Source organism: Zeus faber, assembly GCF_960531495.2.
Source record: "Zeus faber genome assembly, chromosome: 1".
NCBI lineage: Eukaryota > Metazoa > Chordata > Actinopteri > Zeiformes > Zeidae > Zeus > Zeus faber.
In genome coordinates this window covers 37,918,637-37,936,026 of record NC_137193.1, presented here as the reverse complement: position 1 = coordinate 37,936,026, position 17,390 = coordinate 37,918,637, and the positions used below count along the sequence as shown (strand labels likewise).

General features: G+C 42.6%; 1 protein-coding gene across 1 annotated transcript in view; it reads right to left on the bottom strand.

Annotated features, from left to right (window-relative positions):
• Window positions 1–6,775: 6,775 nt before the first annotated feature.
• Window positions 6,776–17,390, bottom strand: part of osbpl1a (oxysterol binding protein-like 1A) — a gene marked incomplete at its 3' end in the record, with an annotated part of 57,643 nt that continues 47,028 nt past the window's right edge. The window contains exons 25-28 of the mRNA XM_080024274.1: window positions 15,228–15,323; window positions 14,107–14,230; window positions 11,162–11,252; window positions 6,776–6,884 (exon numbers count right to left, since the gene is read on the bottom strand). Of these exons, the coding sequence (XP_079880400.1) occupies window positions 6,776–6,884; window positions 11,162–11,252; window positions 14,107–14,230; window positions 15,228–15,323 (420 nt within the window). The remainder of the gene's footprint in view (window positions 6,885–11,161; window positions 11,253–14,106; window positions 14,231–15,227; window positions 15,324–17,390) is intronic.

Genomic DNA, 17,390 nt, shown 5'->3' with positions numbered 1-17,390 from the left:
ATCTTCGGGACAGGGATGATGGTGGACCTCTTGAAGCAAGGACCACCAACTCGGCCAGGGAGGCGTTGAATATCCTAGTGAACAACGGGGCTAGCTGGTTAGCACAGGTCTTCAATACTCACCCAGATATGCCATCTGGGCCCACAGCTTTCCTAGTGTTCACACGCATCAGAGCCCTCCTGACGTCATGCTCGGACACTGAGAGGGGTGTAACTCCAATTAGCTGGTGAGCTAGCGGTGTTGTTGCCAGACTCAAACTGCGCAAAAATGGAATTCCGTTTTTTGGCTAGGGAGGCGTCCACACTCGTGGTCTCTGATTGGTCCGACCATCGCTTTACGTCTCTCATCACTACCGTTCCATGCACCATGCACGGCTTGTAAACAGGAATTAAAGCAATGGTCTGATTTCCCAAAAGCAGGGAGTGAGACAGTCTTGTATCCGTTCTTGTACGGTGTGTAACAGTGGTCCAAAGTTCTATCTCCTCTGGTGGCACACGTGATGTGTTGGTGGAAATTAGACAAAACTTTTTTAAAGTCCCCAGCCACGACCACAGCCGCGTCAGAATGTTCATTCTAAAGTCCGCACAACACATCATATAGGTCCAATAGTGCTGTGTCGGTGTCCGCTTGCGGTGGAATATAAACGGCTGTGATGATGACCGTGTTGAATTCCCGGGGGAGCTAAAATGGACGGCATGAGAGGGTCAACTGTTCCATGTTCGGCGAGCAGGAGCGGGAGAGAGTCTTGGTGTTGTTGGGGTTACAACAGCGGCTGTTTATCATGAGGCAGACGCCTCCACCCTTTGGATTTCCCTGACTCCTCCGACCTGTCGGCTTGGCAGAGTTGGATGGTGAGGTTGCATCCTCAATTTGACCCGAATACCGCCTTGTTTAAAGCTGTGCTTCCTCCGTGGGCCCACCCGTGGAACAGCGGCTCCATTCTTATTGTTGTTGTTGTATCTAGAGAGCGAGGTCATCATTGATATTGACAATGCACCTCTATGCTCTCCATTACATATATCTGCCAAGGATCAGAGATTTGGTCATAGTTTAAGGACAGAGAGACACATGAGCCTTCTACAGATATTTGTTGAAGGCTGCCTTGAGCAACAGGGCGGACCATCAACTGCCATGCAGGACATCTTTGGGGCCAGAGCTGGATTAATGGGTGTAACTGGTTCTTGTGTTGCTCTTGCTGTCTCATCTTTTGGTTGTTCTTGTCAGTCTACAAAAATGCAAACAAGGCTGCATATAATACCAATTACTACTACTGCTCACAGACAAAATATACTTCTTGAAAAAGCAATACCAAGTTTGAATATTAATAGAATAAAGCTCAAAATAAAGTCATTTATAATGATGATGAATGGTTTCATGGTATATTGAAAATTGCAAAGCCACTAGGGAATTGAGAATGGAGCAGCAATACAAAATAAATGATAAACATCTGTGGCTTGAGTTGTGCTCTTAACACTATACTGAGGTCAACTCAGCTGAGGCAAATAACCCGAGATTTTCGGCTGTTAAGTATGATGCACACATTACAGCGAATATAATTTAAAATCCTCTCATATGTGATGAGTTCCAGGGAGCCACATCAAGGTGACATACTGTAAATGGATAGGACTTATCAAATTCACTAAAACCACAAAGGATGTTAAAGAAGAAGTCAACAGAAATCAATCACATCAGGACTGCTACCAGCACAGGCTATTAGTTGGAAAGCTTAACACATCTTTACTTACTTACTGATATACTTGTGGAGGTGTGTTCTTGTGGCGGCCTGACCATGCCCCCTTGCCCCACCACAATACTGTATCAAACAGAACATTGGTTTAGTTATATCAGATTTCATATGTCTGATAAAATATGTTTTCAGATAAAATTATGTAAATCTTAGGACACATTAACTGCCCTCTTGGCTATAAAGGATACTCCAGTGTATAAAGGTTTGACCAACTGGGTGACCTCCCCTTGCCTGATGTGTAATATAAGATAGACAACATTCCAATTAAATTATCATATCACAAAAAAGCTTTGTCATTGAAAATGACCAGCACAATTTTCCCCCTCAATGTTATTATATTTGGAACAATGGTGACATTTTACAAAAAACATCTGTTTTTTAAGATTTGGTTTGATAGGAAGATTTTGTTGGTGGGTCAGCTGCTCAACTCACAGGGTCCTCGCATGATTTACAGTGAATTTATCTCCCATTTAAATTTTTAATTCAAATCACCTACTGGAATATATTTTTGAGTGACATTCCATGGCAGAAGGTTTGGCTGTTGCCTCACAAATATCTCATCACCAATAAGATGTGTAATAAAAGTGGTGCCATTTAAGCTTACACAAACTGTACCCTGTCAACCATTTTTCTTATGAGATTTAAGAATAATATTAATGTTCATGTTAATTTTTCTCTGCACATTTGAAACTGTGCCTCATTTCTAAGTTTCTACGTTTATTAATGTTACATTTATGGCGGATTTTGCATTACTGTATAAAAATTATATTTAACTAGTCTGTTTTATTTATTTGTGTACTGTACTGATTTTTGCATTCATTATTTTTTCTCTTATTTTAATTATTATTTCTTAAATTTTCTTTCTATTCCTTGTGTGTTGTTCATGATTCCCCCAGGTATTTTGTTCACAAGAATGTGCGGTGGGTTTATTATTACAGTCAAAGTAAATTAAAAAAAATGGTGCTTGTTTGTCGCGGTCCAGGAAGGGGGAGCGAGAGACAGGAAGTGAGGAATGGTTGCTAGGTTGATGAGTGATGGCCGACAATAGCCTATGCTGTTATAAAAGCACTGGACTACAGCATTATCACCCCTTGTGTTTATTCAAAGCATTTAGCGGAACGCTACATTTGGTGTCAGAAGTTAAGCACGATGCTACATTAGTGGGGTGTGGGCAGCCACACCTGACCTGGATCTAGGTGATTGGACTTAGCACACTGCGCTAACGGGTGTGCTAATTAGCAGGCGCAATGATGTCACAACACCTTATGTGTCTTACTACAATAATATGTTGTATCAATCAACCACTTTGTGTTTCTGTTTTGTTTTAGGCCTTGTGTACAGTATTTGTTGCACCCAGGAACCACATTTGGTTAAAACTTGATTTATTTTCACCTTTATTTGTACTTTACCTCGCCACTTTGCATGTATTCATTGCATGACAGACACGTGAACAAAATAAATTCTCATACTGTATATCTCTATAGAAGTACATTAACCTATGATTTGTCACATTATATTATTATTGTTGCCCACTCTGCATCCATTGCAGCCTGGTCATCCTGAATCCTTTTTCCCCAAAGGGTTTTTTGGGAGTTTTTTCCTTGCCCTGGTGAAGGTTCAGACTAGGGGATGCCGTTGATTTCTATGTGAAATGTGGGTTTGTGAAACCCTTTGAGACTGTATTGTGATTAAGGGCTATATAAATAAACTTGACTTGATATGTACAGTAAATAGAACTACTTACAACCTCTCTGTGGTGTGGGGTTGGTGTGGTTTGAGCAGCCACACCTGTCCTGGGTCTAGGTAATTGGGGCCCAGGATAAGTGTGGCTGTACACCTATTGCTCGTTGAATCGTCTACGATTCTCACACACACACACACACACACACACACACACACACACACACACACACACACACACACACGACAGTGGGCTTGTTCAACCTAGCCCACAAACTACAATAAACTTGTGTTTTCTACCCCGTCGTCTGTGTCTCTGTGACACTGTGACAGAAGTCCCGTTAAAAGTCACTCGGGTGGCGTGTGGCAGGCTGTGGAACTGCCACACTCTCACTTTACACAGGATTACAGGATTATTTTCTGTTGGTACTTTAGTTTAGGACTATTATAATTTAACACATCTAAGAATTGTTTTTTTTATTTTTTATTTTTAAAGGAACTTTCTTTGGAAATATGAAGGCCACCAGAAAGTTGGATTTGCATTTAAACTGTTATTGCTTAATTAGAATATACAAAAAATGAAACAAGTCTCTTAATTACTTTAGACTCCTTTATTCTCATTTTCATACAAATAAATTGTCTGTTTTGATTTAATAAGAAACTGTAACAGAAATAAACTCAGTAACACTTATTTACACAGAGAAAAAGAGTTTCGTCACATCTTTAATAATTCCCAAACAACAAAAAATTACTTACAGAGAACTTAGCTTTTTAAAATTGCTTATTTATGACTGCTGATATAAACAAAAATACAGTGTCTCACGCCAAAGTACTGTCTGATTTTAAACCAAAGTGCAGTCATCATACAAAAACTCTAAAATAGATTTTTCTCAACACATAAATTCTATCAGACTGAATTCCATATATTTGAGGAAAACCGTGTCACATCCATCCATTTATCCATTACATTTGTAAATGTACAAATGTGATTTCAACATCAAAAAGTTAAACAAATGTCTGCTTTAATAACTTCTGTAATAGCAGAATAGAGTGATTTTGTTAGGGACCGAAACGGAACCAAATGAGGAATGCTTTTTAAGTTTAACTCACAATAAAAGAAAGCTTAAGAATGAGAGTTTTTGTAAACTACATAATTGCACATAAAAAAAAAAAAAAAAAAACAGAAACTGAAAAGAAAATACATTCTACTATGTATATGTAGTATTTTTTCTGAATAAACACAAAACAGCTGTGTGTGACATCAGATCCTGAATTAAACTCAGATTGTTTTGAAGCGTTTTTCATAGTTTGAGGATTGTTAACCTCTGATAACTAATAAGTTGAGGAATTTGAGGTTGAATTTGGGATTTTTCCAGAAGCTTTGAAACATATAAACATAAATATTTAGGGGTATGGTTCCACATTTGTCAACCCAGGTCTTGGTCAATGTTGGGTCCCATCATTTATAAGCATTCATAGCAACAACCTGATGAACACTTTACTATTGAGGAACTTACCGCTCTGCTGCAGCTTCTCACTGGTCTTCAATGCAGTCCAATGGGACAAACAATTAAAGTTAAAATAAAAAAAAACATTAAATCTCCTTTCTCAAAATCGAGTAGCTCACAATACAGTCCAATAGCATAAATATTATTGATTCATATTCTAAACATCATTGTTAATGGAAAATAAATAGTCGCAAAAGGTGCATTTTTCTAATGTTAGGAAAATGTTAATGTTGTTTATCTAATGTTGCAACTGAAATGTTGTGCCTCTCTTTACAAAATGTCCTGGAATATAATGTGGCAATTTAAAAAAGTGGTTCTAAATAAAATGTATATTAAAAACATGACTACAATGCAAGTTCGACATTTTTGAGAAAAGAGATTTTTTTTTTGGCTTTAGACTTTGTTTGCCCCCCATTGGACTGCGTTGCAGCCCTGTCAAGAATTCCCCCAACTAGTAGTTAATTGCATCTGGGTTTTTAGTTATTATGCCATGTCACCAATGCCGAGTTCAGACTACGTGATTCTGGGTTGATTTTGTCTTTTGGAGATCGCCGAGCAAAGCTCCAGATTGGAGGCAAATCATAGTGCACTCCCGTGAGTGAGGTGTGGTGTGAACTGCTTACAACGCGATCCGAGCGCTCACCAATGGCTCGCAGATGCCGGCGAAATATCAAGCAGGTTTAATGTCTGGTCTTGTCGGGCTTGATTTGGGTGTGACGCAACTTATTACAGCCAATGAGAGCAGACACGGAGGGGGATGGGATGAGTCAAGAAGGAGAGACGGAGAGACAGGAGTGCACGGAGCAAGTGCAGTGTTAAAGGTGCAGTTTGTAGAATTTACGGAACAGACTTGGCAGAAATTAAATATAATATTCATAAGTATGTTTTAATTATCGTATAATCTGATCAAAATAAGAATCGTGTTTGTGTTACCTTAGAATGAATGGTTGTTATCTACATAGGGAGTGGATCCCCTTCCATGGAGGCCGCCATGTTGCGCTGCCATGCATGTTTTTTGGCTGACAGAAGTGGAACCCGACGTGGTCTTCTGCTGTTGTACCCCATCGACCTCAAGTTTGGACGTGTTGTGCATTCTGAGATATTTTTCTGCCCACTACAATTGTACAGAGTGGTTATCTGAGTTACCGTAGCCTTTCTGTCAGCTCGAACCAGCCTGGCCATTCTCTGTTGACCTCTCTCATCAACAAGGCGTTTCCGTCCACAGAACTGCTGCTCACTGGATGTTCTTCTGTTTTTCGCACCATTCTGAGTAAACCCCAGAGACTGTTCTACGTGAAAATCGCAGGAGATCAGCAGTCACAAAAATACTCAGACTAGCACATCTGGCACAAACAATCATGTCACGCTCGAAAACACTTTCCCAATTCTGATGGCTGATGTGAACATTAACTGAAGCTGCTGCCCCGTATCGGCATGATTTTATGCATTGCACCGCTGCCACACGATTGGGTTAGATAATTGCTTGAGTAAGTAGGTGTATAGGTGTACCTAATAAAGTGTTCAGTGAGTGTATATACCCATATACGGTGTAAGTCATTTGGAATAAGATCACACTTCAAGACATTTAAAAAAGACACAGAATAAAACCCTGTGTATAAATTCTGCAGTAACTAATGTGCCACAGCAGGTTTAAAAAATCACTAGAAACAAAGAGGAACTGTGTGCAAATGCAACGTTTCAAAAGGAATTATACTGCTGTATATGTGTGTGTGTGTAACAGACTAAGGCAGCACTGGGGAAGCACTGGGGAACTGTTCAATTTGAAATGATGTGTTAAAATTCTGTGTGTGTGTTGGAACTTGGAATAAAGCAGCATGGGTCAGTAGAGGTCGGGGAGTTGCAGCTGAACATAGTCCCTCTTCCAGTATCCTCCAGAGAAGATCCAGTCCTGGGAACCCACGTGGGGGTTCTGGCCCTGGTGGAACCACCTGAAGACAAAACACAGACATCAGATCACACCAGGCCATTAGCCCGTGAGTTTAATGGACGGTAGATCATCCTCAATTTTAAGGTATTACATGGTTATTTAGGGTCATGACCGAACACCAGCCACTTCCCCCTCAATTTGAAATTTACAACAAACCACTGAGATGGAGATCAGACCTGGAGGTGGTGTTTGAAGGGCGGCGATCACAGCTCGTTAGGAAATGTAAGCAGTGACAGAGGAGTCAACGGGACATATTTTCAGGGCTGTATTAGGCTAGGGGTCAAAATGGTCTACCGGGGAATTTTTGGAATCAGAGGACCATTGCCTAGGGCAACAAGATGGCACTCTATCGCTCTTTATTTTTAATGTTACGTCAGGGAAAGCTGTTTATGCTGTAAAAACAGACCAAAACAATAAGGCTATATTCTGCACAGTATACCTTTAATTCAGTTTTTACCACTTAATATTATTCTTTTCTGATTTTCACTAACAAGGCTTTATTATAAACTCTGTTAAAGAAATTAAGAAAATATTAGTGCAAGAGCCACACTAAGAGACAAGAGGAGCAAATGTAATATCTATCTACAAGATTCAAGATGTTTATTTATCACATACATACAATATAAAAACGAGTATACATGCATGCAGTGAAATGTCATTACAACACACTCAGAGATTATGCACAATAAGTACTAAACTGACACAATAACTAACTAATTACTAACTAAACTAACTGAACTAACTGATTCCTAAAACGTAATGCAGTTAGTAAATAGAATAAAATAGGTAGTGTGTGTGGAGATATACCTTATACAACAGTACAGCACAGTAATACAGTAACACTGAACAGAACAGCAATACAGCACAGTATGCAGTAACCCAGTACAGTGATACAGAATACAGTACATTATGCAACATACGGTACAGTAAGGCAATGGGGCCTATGTGTGTGTCTCAGTGAGGACCCCTGGTGAGTTCAGCATTGACAGTCCTTATGGCTTGCGGGAAGAAACTCTGTCTCAGTCTCTCTGTTCTCACTGTGTGACTGCGGAGGCGCTTGCCTGACTGCAGCAGCTGGAACAGTCCGTTGTTGGGGTGGTGAGGATCCTTCATGATCCTGCAGGCTCTGCTACTACACCTCCTGGTGTATAAGTCCTGCAATGAGGGGAGGGTAGTTTCAGTGGTGTCTTCGGTGTTCGGCTGAACGCACCACTGGAACTACTTGTCGTTGTCGGTGATCCGGCCCACCACGACGGTGTCAGCAAACTTGATGATGATGTTGGAGCTGGACCTGGCCACACAGTCATGTGTGTACAGGGAGTAGAGTAGGGGGCTGAGGACGCAGCCCTGGGGAGGATCCTGTGTTCAGGGTGATGGTGCTGGACATGTGCCTCCCCACCCTAATCACCTGGGGCCTGGTTGTAAGGGGGTGGAGGATCCAGGCACACAGCAGAGTGTTCCGTCCTAGCTCCCGCAGCTTGACAGCTAGTCTAGTGGGGACTATGGTATTGAAAGCTGAACTGTAATCAATGAACAGCAATCTCACATAGCCCCCCTTCCGGACATCCAGGTGCGTGAGCGTGGTGTGCAGTACCTGGGAGACCGTGTCGTCCATGGATCTGTTCGGCCGGTACGCGAACTGCAGCGGGTCAATGGTGCGGGGGAGAGAGGCTCAGATGTAATCCTTGATCAGCTTCTCAAAGCACTCTTGAAGCAGGACGGGACCACCGACTCAACTAGGGAGGGGTTGAATATCCTAGTGAGCACTGGGGCTAGCTGGTTAGCACAGGTTTTCAGTACTCGCCCAGATATGCCATCTGGGCCCGCAGCTTTCCTGGTGTTCACACACATCAGAGCCCTCCTGATGTCATGCTCAGACACAGAGTGCGGGCTCGTTCCCAGCCGTGTAACTGCAATTAGCCAGCGCATTAAACCGCGCATTAAAGGGGTTCAGTTTGTTGGCTAGCGAGGCATGCACACTCATGGCTGGGGAGGGGCTGCTCTTGTACACCGCGTTCCAAATTATTATGCAAATTGAATTTAAGTGTCATAAACATTACATTTTTTGTTTTTCAATTAAACCCATGGAAAGTATTGTGTCTCAGGGCTCTTTGGATCACTGAAATCAATCATAGACACCTGTGATAATAAGTTTGCCAGGTGAGCCCAATTAAAGGAAAACTACTTAAGAAGGACGTTCCACATTATTAAGCAGGCCACAGGTTTCAAGCAATATGGGAAAGAAAAAGCATCTCTCTGCTGCCAAAAAGCGTCAAATAGTGCAATGCCTTGGACAAGGTGTGAAAACATTAGATATTTCATGAAAACTTAAGCGTGATCATCGTACTGTGAAGAGATTTGTGGCTAATTCAGAGCACAGACAGGTTAGTGCAGATAAAGGCATAATGAGGAAGGTTTCTGCCAGACAAATTCATGGGATTAAGAGAGCAGCTGCTAAAATGCTGTTACAAAGCAGCAAACAGGTATTTGAAGCTGCTGGTGCCTCTGGAGTCCTGCGAACCTCAAGGTGTAGGATCCTCCAGAGGCTTGCAGTTGTGCATAAACCTACGATTGGGCCCCCCCCCTAACCAATGCTCACAAGTAGAAACGGTTGCAGTGAGCCCAGAAATACATGAAAACTCATTTTCAAACAGTCTTGTTTACTGATGAGTGCTGTGCAACCCTGGATGGTCCAGATGGATGGAGTAGTGGATGGCTGGTGGATGGCCACCATGTCCCAACAAGGCTGCGACGTCAGCAAGGAGGTGGCGGAGTCATGTTTTGGGCCAGAATCATAGGGATGGGGAGAGCTGGTAGGCCCCTTTAGGGTCCCTGAAGGTGTGAAAATGACCTCGGCAAAGTATATAGACTTTGTGACTGACCACTTTCTTCCATGGTACAAAAAGAAGAAGCGTGCCTTCCGTAATAAAATCATCTTCATGCATGACAATGCACCATCTCATGCTGCAAAGAATACCTCTGTGTCATTGGCTGCTATGGGCATAAAAGGAGAGAAACTCATGGTATGGCCCCCATCCTCCACTGACCTCAACCCTATTGAGAACCTTTTGAGCATCCTCAAGCAAAAGATCTATGAGGGTGGAGGCAGTTTGCATCAAAACAGCAGCTCTGGGAGGCTATTATGACATCCTGCAAAGAAATTCAAGCAGAAACTCTCCAAAAACTCATAAGTTGGCACGGTCAAAAGCAGAGAATCCATTTCACCGGCCACCATCAAAGCATGTGCATGTGTGTGTGTGTGCAAGCATGTGTTGTAAGGTGGTGTGTTGCGTGATAAATAAGACTGTTTCTTCTTTCTTCTTTTTCTTAAAAAAGTTCAATGGATGCAAGAATTGTGAAGGTGATATCAAAGAATGGGTCCTATGTTGACATGTAACTTGGTCTGTTGAGATGTTTTTGATTGAAATAGCTTTTGGTTTCAGTAAATATGACCTCCTAATGCTGCAAATTCAACAAATGACCATTTTCAGTTCTTTACAACCTATAAAATGTTTTGAAACTCTGTTGTGTATAATAATTTGGAACAGTGCATTCTGAGTTTTTTACTTAAAAAAAATACTGTTATCATTGGGAGGTTTGTTCAATAACATTCAAATTATACCCTAACGGTTAAAGACTTGAAAATTATACTGACTGTCGTGTGCATCGACTATTTAGGAAAATCAGAGAAAAATATCATTTGCATAATAATTTGGAACACGGTATAGTTAGTAATAGTCCGCAGCCCCTGCCACAAGCGTCTGGTGTCCCGTTGCTCCATCTGTAGTTCCACTGTGTCTCTGTACGTCTGTTTAGCGTCCTTCACCATCCTCCCCAGTTTATAGGACGCTGCTTTGTAATTGTCCGTATTTCTGGATACAAGACCTTTGTTGTAAGCGGCCGTGCCAGCATTCAGAGCGCTATCTATCTACAGTATCAATCTATCTATCTATCTATCTATCTAAAATTTATCCATCCATTTATGTATTATCTCATAAATGTTTGTTATTTCACTGCATTATTGACAGGGAAAACTTTGAATATTAAGTATAAAAAATATAATTTATTTAAGTTTAATTAAGTATAATATATTTTATATAATTTTTTACCAAGTAACTACTATATTGTATAATCTCGGTGTGCTTACTAAGCATTACAATTTCCAAAATCAGAAAATGTTCATGGTTGTTACCTTATTCATCATTCACATGAACAGACTTTAAAGTTTTACCCAAAATAAATACTGAACAAATTCAACACTTTTCCATCTGAACCGACCTGGTTTTCCACCTTTCTTCAGCCTTGCCACGCCGCTGCCTTGCCGCTCTCTGCTTCTCCTCCAGCCTCTTCTTCTCCCTACTCGCTAGGTCTGCAGGTCCAGGAGAAAAAACAACTTCAGACAGTTAATAATGTTATTACAACACTCTACAGGGGTTATAACATGTTAATATACTATTTATCGCTACAGGGGTTATAACATGTTATCACAAAACTTTACAGGGGTTATGACTTGTTAATACAACAATCTACAGTGGGTATAACATGTTAATACACAGCTCTGTGGATTACTGGATTCTGATTGGTCAGTACTAAAAAAATCAGTGCTGAGTTATTATTATATATGCTGCGTTAAATGCATTGGTTTGTGTCTGTGATATTGGCCAAATTTTTACGGTTTTACACTAACTTCTGCTCCGTATTTGGATTGATTTGGATGAAACTTCAACCACGAGATGTTGTGACATACCGGTTCAAACGAGACTACAGCGCTGTTTGTGGCTTCTGCCGTTCTTCTGTTTCAAATAGTTTTAGATTAGGAACAATATCAACACGGGATCCAGCCCTCTGAATATAGCTGCAGGCAACAATACACGTCGTAAAAGTTAAAATGTTATAAACTTTGTTCGTGCACGGACTAATCGTTACAGAGGAAATCAGAGACATATACTTTATGTTAATAAAGTATTTAATCTTGTACAAGAGGAGCAGTTTCAGTGTAACGACACAACAGAGTGCCACAGAGGAAGTGCTCAATTCTCACTAGAGAGCTGAGTTTTTTATACAGTTTTCTAGGAGTGGCGAAACTGACGAGTTGTTGAGATGTTGGTCAACTGATGTCGCGACGCCTCCGCATGGGTCCTGCTGATGAGACAGTTTCACTGATGGGGCACTTTCGTTGAGACAGATCCTCTGTTGAAGTTCCCTTATCTCATGGTCGAGACATGTTGCCTTTCTCCTCTTCATATTATGGCACAGAAAGTGACTAGTTCATGTCTTTTGACATGAACTCTATTTAGCCATAATAAGAAAAGCAAAGTACACATACCTTGTACAAAAGTTCATGTGAAAAGTACATCAAAACATAGACATATAAAATTCTTATAACACACGTGGTCCAGTATCAACACCAATTACAAATGTTCAAGTTCCCATGGAATGTAGTGTAGCATCAGTTTGTGTTGTCGCTCCCTTTTATATCAGCATTACTACTAAAACAAACTAAAATTTTATTTTTATTTTATTACTTAATGACGCAGTGACGCAATTTTTTCCAGTCCTGGTGACACGCAGAATTACTACTACAAGCCGATACACTTGTTATGTGTCATGACTTTATCCTAAAAATTAGTAGGTGGCTGTTTCCTACCTGTAGTCCACAGAGTCCTGCCTCACCGTGTCCCTGTGGAAGGAAATCACTCCGTGTGGAAGTTCCCAACAACACGGTTCCATTCAAATGGATTAAACATTGCGTGTCCCTCAGAGACATTTCATCAACTTTTTAAACTTTTCGGACTAAAATCAACACGATTCGGACCCGTTGCTCTGGAGCTGCAAGTGAACTCCATGTTTGAGGACAAACGCGGAATATGTTTTGGACTGTTTTGGACTCCTTCAGTTTGTGTGTTATGACTGGCTCGAATGCAGCAAAATAAGGAGGGACACAGCACCGGATTAGAGGCGAAAAGAATGTGTTTATTTGCAAAAAGGGCAAGAGATAAAATGAAAGGCCCTGCCGATGTCAAGCAGGCTCAGACGATACACAGACACGCTCACACGCACAATCACAACTTTCCTTACACACGCAGTTTGCAACCACTACAGAGCAATGGACTCTAAACCACGCAGCTCGGACGGTGCAAATGAGCGTCCTGAGTCCCAACCAAAGCAGCACATACATTACAAATTGGATAAAGATGTCAAAAAGCATCTTACACAACAAACTCATCCCTCTCCACCACCCGACAAGAAGTTTTCAAATTTAATCGGTTTTTCACAAATTCTTGCTCCGAATGTGGATCCATATGGATGAAACTTGAACCATGAGATGTCTGTGACATCCCTGTTCTAACGACACCTCAACCATGGCCGTAGCCTGCGGGCTGGACCCCAAATTAATAAAACAGCAGGCAGGAATACATAGGGGTCCAGTTTAGTGCTGTTAGGTATGTATTACAGGTTTCCGAGGTTCCATAATCCGAGATTCCTGAATCTGCACTCTGTGATTATATGCAGGGACGTTTGGAGGGGACCGAGGGATTCTCTCTGACCGTATCAGACCAGATGACACTGAAAATCTTGGATTCCCTCTTAAATCGCGCTCCTTGTGCGGGGATGGGGGCCGCCCCCGCTTGGGTTGGGAGGAGGACGAGTTCGAGTTCAAATTGGTGTTTGAGGAAGACCCACCGTGCCGGCTCTGGGGGGTTCTCATCTTGACTATGGGCTACCTGGCCGGAGGGCGCCGCGGCTGCCAAGACAGAGGAGGAAGCACTGGCACTCCTGCTGTTTGTGTCACATGGTTGTTTCTCTGCTCTGTACGATTGGCTGTCACATGTTTTGTAAACGCAGCACGAGTTATAGAGGGTTCCAAGTTTCCTTTAAATGTCTAGATGACGTACCGGCAAGTGGCTGGAGGGGAATAACTAAGTTTGACGAAGACGAAGTTTGGACTTATATAACTTTGGACGATGATGTCACAAAGCGGATCGCTCCTGAAACCGATGAAATTACGACAGTTCTTCACTCATTCCTGCTCCGAAATGTATTAGTTAGTAAGTTAGTAGATAGTGATCAAACTCTAATAACAAGATTTCTGAAATGTCTTGGTTATAACAAAACTGCAACCATGTCTGTGCATACTGCCGTTGTAGAGTTCAAGATACTTTTAGCCCGTAAAAGGCAGAGATCAAAAATAAAAAAAATGCAGAGCCATAACAATAGCTCACCGATGTCTCCATTCTCCATAGCCCTGATGTCAGGTCGCAGCCGGCAGTCTGTCCTGGGAACGATTCGCTCCATCTCCTCGTTCGTCTCGTTGAGTCGCATTGCAAACGACGTGAAGCTGTACATCTGCAGAGGGATGCAAATCAAATCTTAAAAGAAGTTTATCTAAGGACTTAGTTAATACTCATAGAGTCATGGTTATAGTTCAGTGTCTTTTTTTACGATTGGAAATATCATTGAGAGACATCAGTGCACTAGTAGAACTACACTAACATGGTAAATTTTTCCTAATTATAATTCCAAAAAGTGTTCCTAATTACCAGTAAATTACAAGTACTGATGAAAATAAGAACTGAAAGTATGAGTAAAATTATCTCAGAGTGCTAGTTACTTTTTAAAAAGCACCAATTCATTCAGTCCAGTCGAAGCACTCACAGCCTCTGTATTTAACATGTCAAAATCAATCAAAATCAAAATCAAAATCTCAGCAGAATGATGTACTTGTTATGTAATTAAATACTCGAAGTCTAATATATATATATATATATATATATATATATATATATATATATATGGATAGATTGATATATATATATATGGATAGATTGATATATATATATATATATATATATATATATGGATAGATTGATATATATATATATATATATTTGCCACCATATACACACTGTATATGGTGGCACGGTGGCGCAGTGCATTGCACTGCTGCCTCACAGCAAGAAGGTCCTGTGTTCGATTCCCGCCTGGGGCGCTGTTGGCACCGTGCGGGTTATCTCCCAAATAGGAGCCTTTCTGTGTGGAGTTTGCATGTTCTCCCCGTGCTCACATGGGGCTCCTCCACTTCACGTCAGTAAGGACCCCCACCAAAAACATGCACCCATCATTGTCTGACCAGCGATGGACATTTATCACCTGGTCCCCGGGCGCGTCCACGTATGCTGCCCACTGCTCCTGGCTGTGCTCCTGGCTGTTATTCCATTGCTTTATTATTATTACTGATCAATCTATCCATCCATCCCTCCACCTATCTAAAGGACTATGTCTTTCTTCTTCTTTCCCTGAAGTGAACCCTCCACAATCAGAACCGTTCCCAGCGGTCTCTCACCTGAGCAGAGTTGTGGGGTCGGGGTGAGGCCCTCCAAAGGAGGTGGCTGCCAGGGATGTTCTCCACAGCATCCGGTTCCTCCTCCTCTCCAGAACCCTGCAGGAGGAGATCCCGAATCAGAAAATCAGCCCCTGCTCCACGGGCCGGGTGAAACACTTTCACCCTGCAGCTCCAGGACGATCAGCACAATCTCCACATTAATTAATGCTTATCATTAGGTTTATTGTACCTTACCATTTGTTTATTATCTTTATCTTTGTGGTATCTTTGCGGGCCTCTCCAATGACAACAGTGGTCAGAGTGGTTGTTTGGAGCTGGTCCTCAGCTCCTGATACCTCCTCCAGGGGCCAGTAGGGAGCGAGCCAGTCACGGTAGAGGGCAACCACCTGGTTCCACTTGACCAGCCACACCCTGTACACCACGTCTGACAGCTGTTCCAGCACAATGCAAGGGCCAGCCCACTGGCTCAACAGCTTGAGGAGAGGCCCTTCTTCCTCTCCAGACAGTAGACCCGCACAAGGTGCAAAGTCTGTTCCCCGGCAGCAGGAGTCGTTGGCCCGCTTATGTCGGGACCCGCCATCTGTTAAGGCTTGCCTGTTCTACCCGTGCACCTTAAGCAGCCTTTCACAGAGGTTGTGGAGGTAGCCCAGGCCGGGCTCCCGCAGCACCTCCAGTCCTGGGGGTGGCCCGAACACCAAGTCAACCGGGGTACGGAGTTCCCCTCCACACATAAGCGCTGCGGGAGTGCACTTGGTGTACTCTTGGACTGCTGTTCGGTACTACAAAAGACCAGGGGCAGGTGGAGGTCCCAGATGCACTGTCGGCGGTTGGTCAGAATCACAAGTTGGTTGGCCAGCATGCGGTTGAAATGCTCCACCAGCCCGTCGCTTTAGGGGTGCAGAGGCTTGGTCCTAGTTTTCTTGACACCAGCCGCTGGCAGACCTCACTGAACTCCCCGGCCTCGAAGTTCTGCCCCTGATTGCTGTGCACCTTCTCTGGCGCACCGAAGCAGCAGAACATCTTGTTGACCAGGTGTTCAGTGGTGATGGCGGTGGTCTGGTCAGGGGCTGCAATCGCTCTGGTCACTTGCTTAAGTAGTCCACGGCGACAAGTACGAAGCGGTTCTATCTATCCATCTATCTATCTATCTATCTATAGTATCTATCTATCGAGCTATCTATCTACACCAATCAGCCACAACATTAAAACCACCACTTGTGCTGCCAAAACAGCTCTGACCCATTGAGGCATGGACACAAGACCTCTGAAGGTGTCCTGTGGTATCTAGCACCAAGACTTTAGCGGCAGATCCTTTAAGTTCTGTAAGTGGGGAGGTGGGCCCATGGCTCGGGCTTGTTATTCCAGCACATCCCACAGATGCTTGATCGGATCGGACCCTAACCCCGGCCATCCACAGGATGTATAAGAAAACGGGATTCATCGGATGAGGCCACCATCTTCAATTGCTCCATGGTCCAGTTCTGACGCTCACGTGCCCATTGTAGGTGATTTCGGCGGTCGATAGAGGTCAGCATGGGGACTCGACCGATCAGCAGCTACGCAGCCCCATACACAGCAAGCTGCAATGCGCTGTGTGTTCTGACACCTTTCTATCATAGCCAGCATTAACCTTTTGAGCAATATGTGCTACAGTAGCTCTTCTGTGGAATTGGACGACACAGGCTAGACTTCACTTCCCACGCCCATCAATGAGCCATGGGTGCCCATGACCCTGAAGCCGTTTCACCTGTTGTCCTTCTTTGGACCAGTTGTGGTAGGTAATAACCACTGCAAACAGGGAACACCCCACAAGACCTGCTGTTTTGGAGATGCTCTGACCCAGTCGTCCAGCTATCACAATTTGACCCTTGTCAAAGTTGCTCAGATCCTTGCACTTGCCTATTTTTCCTGCTTCCAACACATCAACTTCAAGAACTGACTGTTCACTTGCTGACTAATATATCCCACCACGTGGCATTGGAACGAGATGAGAAATGTTGTTCACTTCACCTGTCAGTGATTTTAATGTTGTGGCTGATCAGTGGATCTATTTATCTACTGGATCTATCTTATTTTAGCAGGTATAGTATACACTCTTTCATTTACATTTACATTTACATTTACATTTACATTTAGTCATTTAGTCATTTAGCAGACGCTTTT